General features: G+C 43.0%; 1 protein-coding gene across 1 annotated transcript in view; it reads right to left on the bottom strand.

Moving 5' to 3' along the window:
- Positions 1–2,598: 2,598 nt before the first annotated feature.
- The window catches only part of LOC107124469 (uncharacterized protein K02A2.6-like), a gene marked incomplete at its 5' end in the record, with an annotated part of 55,472 nt that continues 46,393 nt past the window's right edge, over positions 2,599–11,677 (bottom strand). The window contains 3 exon segments of the mRNA XM_015427943.1: positions 2,599–2,630; positions 5,083–5,161; positions 7,753–7,803. Of these exon segments, the coding sequence (XP_015283429.1) occupies positions 2,599–2,630; positions 5,083–5,161; positions 7,753–7,803 (162 nt within the window).

Consider the following 11,677-nt stretch of genomic DNA (forward strand, 5'->3'; position numbering starts at 1 on the left):
GATTCTAGTATGCTGATTTTGTTTTCCTTCATTTATGGGGGAGAAGTATTTCACACATAATTATAACAGCCACAGAGAGATTGTACTCAAAGCGCTTTACTGGAAATTTCAAGGGACTGAACAAGGAAAACCCTGTGTTTAATGTCAGCAAGTTGGAGAAAGACTCCAGACTGCCAATGGCAGAGGAGGACAATGCAAAGTGTTCAGGCTGCAAGAAAGAAACCGTTCAGAAGAGATGTAGGTATTCCAGGTGCCAGGATAAATCGAGCCAGGAGGGACCACAGTATCAGGCCAGCTCCTCTGCCTGGCACTGGGGGCTCTTGTTTTAATTGCAAGAGGATTTGTGTGAGAAGAACAGAGTGTACTATCGATCAATCATATTTTTACTCCACCTGGCCTCTGAGGAGCTCAGGGTTCCTTAGCTCTATTTTATCCTCACAACAACTCTGGGAGGTAGGGTTAGCTGTGAAAGAGAGACACTGGCTTTCTACCTGTTGTCTTGGTGGGTGCAGTGGCATTTCTTGCTATACTGAAGAAGACTTTTCCATCCTTGTGTGTTGGGGGGGGGGGTAAGTTCCTGAGCTGAATCCCTGCATGATCATCAGACAATTAGGTGGCTGTAAGGTCTACATGCCCACTTCTCTCTCCAAGCCGCATAAGTTTGCTTTCGTGTCTGGAGTTTTGAGGTAGAGTGTTGGCAAGAGACCTCCAGCCTCTCAAAATGTAAAGGTGGAGTTAGGAAGGCTGCCTTGGCAAAGCTGGGATTTTCCTTTTGCATGTCTGCCAGATTGCAGCTGGTTGAATTCCAACTTTCTCTTTGCAGCTCATTTTCTAAGATATCCGTTTGGACTAAACTGGACACAAAATACTTGTTCCGTTGAGATTGGATGTGTGAGTGGGCTACCTCCAGGGGCTGGTGGGCACAACCCCTTTGCTGCATGAAGACCATTGTCATGATTTCCAGGTGAAATTCACAGGTGAAAACAATACCAATTTTTAAAATGAGGATTGTTACCTGAGCCTCAAGTCCCATCAGTCCATCTAGTATGTTTGAATGGTGAAGAAAGGGCCCAGGAAGAAAACTGGCTCATTTGAAATGTGGTATTGAAGGAGAGTTTAATGGATACCATGGAATGACCAAAAAGGCAAACCAGTGGATTCTAGATCAAATCAAGCCTGAACTCTCCTTACCAGGGATCATTTCGTAGAAAAAGAGGTGCAGGAGCTTATTAGCATAACTCATTAACTTATTTGTATATGCCACACCCCCTGGCATCACCGGAAGTATGTCAGAAGGCAACACCCACTGCTCAGGCTCCATTGGACTGTTTTGGATTGCTAGCTATGGGGGGGGGACATGCAGATCCTCATGCTTCTCGTGGCCCGGGGCTGCTGGGAGCAGGGGGTGGGGCTTGTTGCATGTGCCCGCCCCCTGGGCTCTTTACTGCCGTAGCTCCGCTCCTGTGCGCTCCTGCAGGAAATGACCCCTGCTCCTTACAAGTTAAAATGACTAAACTGAGCCTATCGTACTTTGTGTTAGATCGCGCTAACAAAGGACTCGTACAGTGATTCAGCAAGTGATTCAGCTTTATTGGAAGTAACGAGCAAGCACTCAACTCAGTAAGGAACCAGAACAGTTTAACATTGGGAGCTAGCCTCCTTTTAAACATTACCGGGCTAATATAGCCACGCCTATTTACATTTAACAACCAATGAAATTGATGAGTTAAAGACCAATGGGAGTCTTTCCCTCGCAGGGAATGGCACAGTTCTGATTGGTCGCTGTTGCAGAGCGACCAATAGGAAGTTCGTTCAGAGGAGCCCTGGTTTGGCTCGAAGCTTAACATGGGAGTCCTATGAGGTGATTCATGTAATCGTTCCAATACATTACAATTCCTCCCCCCTAAGTTAAAACAACATACCCTTGTTTTATTATTTACATACAGTCAAGTCAAGCCTTTGTAAATCAGCTATTCCAAAACACTTTATTGCAATCATAGTCCTTGAGATAAGTCGGCATTTGCCGCGTACGCTGAGACCTGCGAAGCGGTGCAGGCTTTATGGGCACACAAGGTTGTGAGCCAGTGTGGGGTTCAATACAGCCTGGTTCAGGCACAAACTCTACTGGGGTTTCAGCCCCGCACACAGGGGTCTGCCCTGACTCGGGGACAGTACCGGGCAGTTCGGTACTCACCGCCTGCTCTGGGGGTCTCCACTCAACGTCAGAGGATTCAGCCGTCGGAGAGTCAGCGCTGTCCTTAGCCCAACGCCTCCTTAACTGATCTATGTGGCGCCGCCATATTCGACCGTCAGCCAACTGCACCACATACATGCGAGTACCCACAGAGTTGGATATTACCCCAGGGAGCCATAAGTGACCATTAGCATAATTCCGTGCAAGAACCTTGTCCCCTTTTTCAAACATGCGCACCTTCGGTTGTGAGGGGGGGCGGGGCTTCGGGCGCGACGGCGACGGAGGCCCTTTGAACGATCTCCCGGGCACCCGCGCTCTTCTCCCCGCCGAAAACATCAAAAAACAAGCGCTCCCTCGATTACAAAGCAAGTGCCGGCGAGCTAAAGGCACCCCGCAGCCAGCGATTACGTCCTGAAGCGGTAAGCCGTTTTATAACCTTAAGAAAAGACGAAAACAAAACCGGGCCTGCGCTTCCAAAATGGCGACCGGCACACAGACAGGCACACAAAACAGCGACCCGCTCACAAAGCAGGACCTAATAGACAGCTTTCAAATGATTAAAGCGGAAATAAAATCAGAGATCCACGACTCCATTAACATTGCTTTGAAACCAATCACAGACCAAATAGAAGCGCTGCAAAACTCTATTCAAAACGTGGCACTCACAGCGGATACAGCTCTTGAAGCAGCCACAGCAACTAATGAGGATATCAGAGATCTCCAGGAAGCTGAAGCGTGGTCGCGCGAAAAAATTCTTTACCTGGAACACCGGTCGCGAGAGAAACTGATTAAACTCAGAGGGTTTCCGGAAAATGCTGAAAAGGACGAAAATCCTATTACATTCCTAACTCAATGGATGACCGCCTCATTACAATTGGAAGCCAATGATGCCCCAAAATTAACTAGAGCACACAGAATTGGAGTGAAAACCTCTAAAGACAGCAAAGGTCCCAGAGACTTTTTAGTAGAATTGGACTCCACTTCCCAAAAATTCAACATTCTTAAACGGGCCAAGTCTGCTTCCGATTTAGACTTTAATGGAAATCGTATAGCGATATTCCCGGATGTGGCCCCTGAAGCCCTAGCGATCAGAAGGTCCCTAAAGCAGATCACGACACGTCTTGCAGAAGCAGATATAAAATATAGATGGCTCCCGACAGGTGCTCTTCAAGTCAGAAAAAATGGTTCCACTCATCAAGCTATCAATATTGATGAAGGAGAAAGCCTGCTGCTAGCACTTGGCCTCAACCCCGTCACAGAAATGGAAACGGAGCAACAAGCTTCAAGGAAGAGGTCCCGACAAACTACCCCACAGAGGTGGAAAAGAACAACGTCAAGAAGAAGAATTTCATACGATCATTAAAATATTCAATATCTTTTGATAGGCTATGATCTACGTGCCAGTAAGATGCTACATGATATCTCTGAAGGGTTAGCAGGTTAAATTTTAGTCAATTTAAAGGAGCATTTATAAACGGGAGTGCTTATTTCCAACCATACTAAAGGCGGGGGGGGGCGGGTAAGCCCTAAGATTGTTCTCTACCCCTTAGCAATGTTTTCTATCACCAAATGGTACTGTTTAAGGTGGTTAGTGGTGTTTATGGAAGAAGTTCTCACATAAAAATTGTATATTTTCAGAGCGGTTAAAACATCTGACACTGCTACCAAACCTAAAATTCATAGTAGCCTGTAAACTACAACTTAAGACGATCGCAGAGAGAGGTAAAATCACTCTCAAATGCCAAATTATTGAAAAGAGACATAAGATAATTGAGAGAAGACATGATAATCTATACCACAAAATACTCTATTCTATTAATTTACAGTATGTTGTTAAATTCGTCTGGGTACACATGATCAAACAAAGGTTACTAAAGATAAATTCGATTTTAACAAGGAAGTTAGTTTTCCCTGAGAGTTATAGAATGCACTTCGTTTATAGAACTCGGTTTCAAATTTTGAAAGTAGTTAATATAAAAACCATAAGAAATACGCAAGACAGAAAACCTTATCACAAAAAACAGAAACACACAATGAGTCAAGCCATACCAATTATTTTATTATGGAAGACCTGAAAGTAATAACCCTTAACTGTCAGGGCATGAACAACAAAATTAAGGCAAAGAGAATAGCAAATGATATGAAACAACAAAATGTCAACATTTTATTCTTACAAGAAATTTTTTTTTAAAAGGGAGAACGTGTAATGCCTGCAAACTGGTTCACTTCTCAATACTTGGCCCATGGCACAACAAAGGCAAGAGGTGTAGCAATCCTTATTTCGGCCAACACGAATTTCAAATTAGAAGCTCTGGAAAGAGATGAAAATGGTAGATATATTTTTATCAAAGGTCATATTAAACACCAACCGATCACTTTTGCTTCCATCTATTCACCTAACGTTAGGCAATGTAAATTCATCAATGATACGCTGAAAAAACTTGACAAGTTCCATACAGGTCCGATAATACTGGGTGGCGACCTGAACTATTTAATGAGTAAATACCTCGATAAATCCCACTCGTGCAAACCACAGAAGCCCTGCACAAAAAACCAATTGGAGCTAATTTTGCAAAAATTTGATCTGCACGATATTTGGAGGATAAAAAACGCAAACACTAGAGATTACACATTCTACTCATCTCGACACAAATCACACTCAAGAATCGACTACATTCTGATCTCGAAACAATTAATAAGACAATCAATATCGTCATACATTGGAATCCAAAAATGGTCGGACCACGCCCCAGTTGTCGGTTCATTTAATTTACAAAACTCGGGGAATCACCAACGATCATGGAAACTCAACAAAGCTTTATTATATGATATTAAAACTCAAGAATCCATACGGCATGAGATTACAAAATACTTTGAAATAAACTCACAATCTGATGTTAATTTTTTAACAGTATGGGATGCGTCAAAAGCGGTCATCAGGGGGCACTGTATTTCCCTTCTAGCAGCCTGTAAGAAAGAGAAGACAAAGATCAAAGGTGAGCTTAACGAATTAATCAAGAAGTTAGAAAATAACCACAAACAGACGGGCAATAAAAAATCGTACAAAAGACTCCTGGAAGCCAGAAAGAAACTAGAAGCAATAGAAACAACTGAAATACTAAAAGAAGATTTTAATCACCGTAAAAAGTATCAAAATAACAACTCTAAAAGATTGAAAATACTTGCGTGGAGACTCAAAAAAAAGGAAACTGACCGATATATCGGAAAGATTAAAGACCATCACAACAAGCTACATCTTGACACCAAAACAATAATTGAAACAATACAATCATTCTATGAAACCTTGTATACAACAAGCAATCCAAACCCTCTACAAATTGAAGAATACTTAAATTCGGTGCCCAACCTTCCTAAATTAACTGATGAACATCGCATAATAATGGAAGCCCCAATTTCGGACAAAGAAATCGAAATGGAAATAAAGAAACTTAGAAATAACAAAGCTCCCGGCCCGGACGGGTTTTCTCCCGAGTTTTATAAAGTATACTTGCAGCAATTAATCAACCCTCTTCTCAAAACGTGCAATCATATCAGAAACTCTGGAATGCTGCCCTTATCGTGGCACTCTGCTAATGTCATCTTAATCCCAAAGAAAGACAAAGACAGGGCTGACCCCAAATCATATAGACCAATCTCGCTGTTAAACGTTGATTATAAAATTTTCACAGCAGTCATCGCTTCGCGTTTACAACTCATCATCGCCAACTACATTCAGAAAGATCAGTCTGGATTCATTCCCTCCAGAGACATCGCGGACAATATTCGGAAGACAATCGATGTTATTCACCATTGCAACCAAAAGACATCGCATAGTTCACTACTAATGGCTATCTATATCGAAAAAGCGTTCGATTCCCTTGAAATTCAATTTCTAAGAACATTAGTTGATGTAATGAACTTTGGCCCAATATTCAAAAACACCATTCAAGCAATTTACAAAAAACCCAGGGCCAGACTCTTAATTAATGGCGACCAATCTCAGGAATTCACATTGCACCGGGGTACAAGGCAAGGTTGCCCCCTGTCCCCTATTCTCTTTGTTCTTGCTCTTGAACCTTTGGCGTGTGTATTGAGAGCGGATAAAGGGTTTCAAGGAATACAAATCGCAGAACAGCCCTACAAACTAAGTTTATTTGCAGACGACGTAATCTTATATGTCAGTAATCCCACAGAATCACTGAATGCTATTCAAAACTCCTTGCATGACTTCGCAGCCGTAACAGGTCTAAAGGTTAATCACAGCAAGACAATGGTCTACCCAATCAAAATAACTAAAACAGAGGAAAGCCAGATCAAAACCGCCTTCACCTTTCAATGGATTCAGAATAATTTTCGATATCTAGGTGTAAAAATCCCTTTAGATCTTTCTAAAATCTCCGAGTTAAACCATGGAGAAATTTACAACGAAGTTAAACAGACCATGACGGCCTGGAATGTTAAACCTCTATCGTGGCTAGACAGGATAATGATTGCTAGATCCTTTATCCTACCCAAGTATCTCTTCCTGTTCAGAACTTTGCCAATCAATATACCACCTCAACAAGTCAAGAAATGGCAACGGGATCTCAACTCTTTTGTATGGAGTAAGAAACCAGCTAGAATTGCGTACCACACCATGAAAGCTCCAAGACGTAATGGTGGTCTAGCGGTACCTGATTTGGAAAGCTATAGAAAAGCAGCAATCCTAGCGGCCGCAATACGACAATACCATAACAATAACACTCTGGACTGGGCAAATATCGAGGAAGCGAGCCTCTCGGAACTCTCTTTCCACGAACTACTTTGGCACCGAAATTACAAAGAAGCTGATTGTCAGACTAACAATCTATTTCTGAAAGCGACAGTTAAGACATGGTATGATTTAAAACCGACTCTCCTCCACAATCGTTCAAAATTCAGCTGTTTCACACGACAAAAATGGTTCAAACCAGCAGAAAAACCAAGTTCCTTCGAAACATGGAGAACAAATAATATAAACAGAATCCAGGATGTAATACTAAAGGGCAAGTTACTATCAAAACAAGAATTAGAGGCGAAATATCAAGTCAAAATTAACTGGTTTGAATACCTACAGGTTCAAAATCTAACTCAAACATCTGGCTTTTTAGCCGCCAGTAAATCACCGGCTACCGACTTAGAGAAGATCTTAGGAAAATCAACACCAAAAAAAGGACTTATTGCAAAACTGTATAAAATCATACTATCTACACATAACCAAAATTTGCATAATTATCAAAAAGCTTGGAATACTGACCTTAAGATACAACTCTCAGACGAGCAATGGGAAGAAATTTGGAGGACTCAAGCAAAACTCTCAAGATCTATAAGCATACAAGAAATGAACTGGAAATTACTCACCAGATGGCATTTAACTCCAGCCAAATTAACCCATATCTATCCCTCGGTTTCTCCACAGTGCTGGAAGGGTTGCGGAGTTAAAGCCGACTACTACCATAATTGGTGGACCTGCAAAGAAATACAAAAATTTTGGAGTCTGATATTAACACACATTAAAAACTTTACTAATATTGACTTACCTTTGTCTCCGGAAATGCTGCTACTTCACTTGTGGCCACAAATTCGTCCACCTGAAAGAACAAAACAACTTATCAACTTACTATTGACAGCAGCTAAAATGACAATCGCTAAAAACTGGAAAAACAAGAAACCGCCAACTCTGAAACAATGGATTACGAAAATTTGGGACATATTTATGATTGAAAATATCTCAATATATGACTCGACCATTAAGAATGAATGTGCATTCTATAACCCTCTCAGCATTTGGAACCCCATCTTAGAAAAAATAACTTTGGACAACTTTGAATGGGACAGTATAGCCCATGCGAATTTTAAAATAATGTTGTTTAATTAGGTGGGCTATATGATTTTTGTCATCAATATATTGGTTTTCCTAGGCACTGGTAGAAACACTGAACAATGACTCTAGTTAAAATGTAAATTGCACTGTTATTATGTAAATTTCTGAGTGTCTTTTTATTGTTTAACCCCGTGTTCATGTGTTAGAAGACAATTTCAACTGTTTATCTGTAAAATGTATTATCTTGAATATCAATTAAAAAAAAAGAAATTAAAAAAAAACAAAAAACTTAGGAGCCTTTGATGAGGAACTTTATCAAAAGCTTTCTGGAAGTCAAGGTAAAAAACATCTATTGGGTCCCCCTTGTCCACATGTTTGTTCACTCTCTCTCTCTCTCTTTTTTTTAATCCCCTGAAAACAGGGTAGCTTTATTTATTTTTTGTCACACCTACAAACTATAAGACAGATAAGAAGGGAAGGAAATAGAACCCCGGGATTAAAAGACAGAAAATCAAACCCACACTATAACTAAAAACCCAAGAGTAGAGATCAACAGTTAGTATTCAGTTAGTTTTAATTCCACATTTCAGTTTTAACCAATAAGTCAGAGGATTAGTCAGTTCATGTTAGTATTCCAGTTCATTCAAGTGCATGCCGAGAATCTTCCATCATCATCTCCGTTTGCAAGTCTTTAAAGTTTAAAGGCGTTGACGTCATCATCCGCGTCTTCGCCCTCGCTGTCTCGTTGAGCGTGTATACTGGGCTCTGCCACCCGCTGGCGGACCTCCTTTGTGGACTTCTCCGCTGCTTCCGCGGCCACGGCCTCTTTGTAGGCCACTGCCCAGGTCAGGGTGGTGCGGGCGAACAGCCTCTGTTGCAGCCTTTCATCTTTGAGACCGCAGACGAGACGGTCTCTGAGGGCTTCCTCCACGTTGTGGAAATTACATGGTCGTGCGGCTTTGCGAAGGGCCGCCACGAAATCTGCGATGGTCTCGCCTCCGGCCTGGTTCCGCTTGTAAAAAGCGTGCCGGCAGGCGATCTCCGACGGTTGTGGAGAAAAATGGGCCTTAAGCTTCTTTGTGATGTCAGCGTAGGAGACAGTTTTCATATCCGTTGGGGCCATCAACGACATGGCTATGTCGAAGGTTCCCTTCCCGCAGGAACTCAGGAGGCATGCTCGTTTCTTGGCCTCGTCAGTAATGTCATGCGTTTCCAGATGGAACTTGAACCTGGATAGGTAGGAGTCCCAGTCTTCTGAGGAGGGTTCGAAGCACTCGAACTTCTGGCTTCCAGCCATCGTGGGAGACTTGGGCACCGGAGCTGGTGGCGCCTCCGCCGGATCGGCTGCTGTGCTCTGCTCGCTTTCTTCCGAGTCCGAAGTGTGGATGTCCGCAGGGCTGCCTACCTGCTCTAACATCCCATCCTCGTCGCCAATTGTTAGATCGTGCTAACAAAGGACTCGTAGAGTGATTCAGCAAGTGATTCAGCTTTATTGGAAGTAACGAACAAGCACTCAACTCAGTAAGAAACCAGAACAGTTTAACATTGGGAGCTAGCCTCCTTTTAAACATTACCGGGCTAATATAGCCACACCTATTTACATTTAACAACCAATGAGATTGATGAGTTAAAGACCAATGGGAGTCTTTCCCTCGCAGGGAATGGCACAGTTCTGATTGGTCGCTGTTGCAGAGCGACCAATAGGAAGTTCGTTCAGAGGAGCCCTGGTTTGGCTCGAAGCTTAACATGGGAGTCCTATGAGGTGATTCATGTAATCGTTCCAATACATTACACTTTGGTCATATCATGAGTAGACAAGAGTCCCTGGAAAAGACAATAATGCAAGGAAAAGCTGAAGGCAGCAGGAAAAGAGGAAGACCCAACATTAGATGGATTGACTCAGTCACGGAAGCCATGGCCCTCAGTTTGCAAGACCTGAACAAGGCTGTCAGTGATAGGCTGTTTTGAAGGTCATTAGTTCATAGGGTCACCTTAAGTCAGAAGTGACTGGACAGCCCATAACACAAAGGACATTTTAACCCCGCCCTTCCTCCAAGAAGTTCAGGATTTGCCTCTTCTCTATTTTACCTCCCCCCAACAACCCTCTAATGAAGAGCAAGAGTGCATGCATGCACACACGCATGCACGCACATGAACAAAATGTTTTGCTTGGCTCCTGAAGCACCGGGGTCTTCCCAGCAGTTTTTAAAGATGTGCCAAGTGTCAGGGCCTCTCAGAGGTCATGGGAGGCCCAGGTGTTTTTCATTTTTTGTGGTCCCACCGACAGAGGAGGATAGTAATTCATAGTATGCACGTAGGGTTGCTATCCTCCAGGTGGGCCCAGAGACCTCCCAGAACTTTTCCTCTGCCGATGTAGATCAGTTCCCCTGGAGAAAATGGCTGCTTTGGAAGGTGGACTCTATAGCATTATATCCCCTTGCAGATCCATCCCTTCCCAAACCCCACCCTCCCCAGGCTCCACCCCCAAATCTCCAGGAATTCCCCAACCTGGAGTTGTCAACTACAGTCAGCGTGGACTACAGTGCACTACTGGCAGTGTGGCCTGGTCATGGTGCACTAGTTTAAAGTTGTGTGATGAATGCCTTCTTCTTTCAGTCCTGCCAGTCTATTTCTGTGACTGTACACATAACTTCATTCAGAGATAATGTCGAAAGTCTAAAATCAAGGCCTTCTGTGAATGTGAGGCCCGGGCCACCAGAACCAAACCTTGAAGTGTAGATCTTTTCAGAGTAAGGGTGATGCATACCTTCAGTCTGAATTTAGACAAGACAGTGCACTTCGGCTATCAGAAGTCTGGGAAGGTTGCTTCATGTCCTCTTGCCACCAAGCCTAATGAAAAGCATACTTGTCCCGACATCCAAGCAGAATTTGCATCGGCAAGAAAGGGAGTCCTGGACATCTTGTTTCAGCTTTCTGAGCCAAGAAGCTGATGACCACAGGAACCTGGAAGGGGGTGGCATATCCTGAGACACCCCATGTCGTAGAAGAACTGGAAGTCCTGGGATGCATGAGGCATACTGAGTTCTTGCTTCCCAACCCTTAGGACACATCCAACACTTCATCCCCAGTACGGCACATACAGACTAACAAGCCCTAGGGTTGAGATCAATATGTGGGCAAACAGAAAGGGTCGGCAGAGGATGAGATGGTTAGACGGTGTTACCGATGCAACGGACATGAAATTGAGCAAACTCCAGAGGACGGCGGAAGACAGGAGGGCCTGGCGGGATCAAGTCCATGGGGTTGCAAAGAGTAGGACTCGACACTGTGACTAAACAACAACAACAACAAAATTTAGGACAAAATTAAATTAAATTGAATTTTTTTTTATTTATCGTTCTCCCCTTTCACTAAGAATCAAGGCAGATTACACAGTGTATGTCAATGCGGTCAAAAGAATTAGACATATAATAAGCGATGCATTGAAGTAAGATTATGGACATTTCTAACAAAGTCCAAAGTTTTAGACACATTATGTTAAAAAATGCAGAAACGGGTATAACACAAGTAGGAGACAATACAGTGGGAGCAGGACAATACTTACAGCAAACAGATAATATGTACTATGTACAATAGTATAGTCCACGGTCCCATTCCCTTTATTAAAGCACCCTGCTGAA

This window comes from Gekko japonicus, unplaced genomic scaffold (genome assembly GCF_001447785.1).
Source record: "Gekko japonicus isolate JY-2015 unplaced genomic scaffold, Gekko_japonicus_V1.1 scaffold789, whole genome shotgun sequence".
NCBI lineage: Eukaryota > Metazoa > Chordata > Lepidosauria > Squamata > Gekkonidae > Gekko > Gekko japonicus.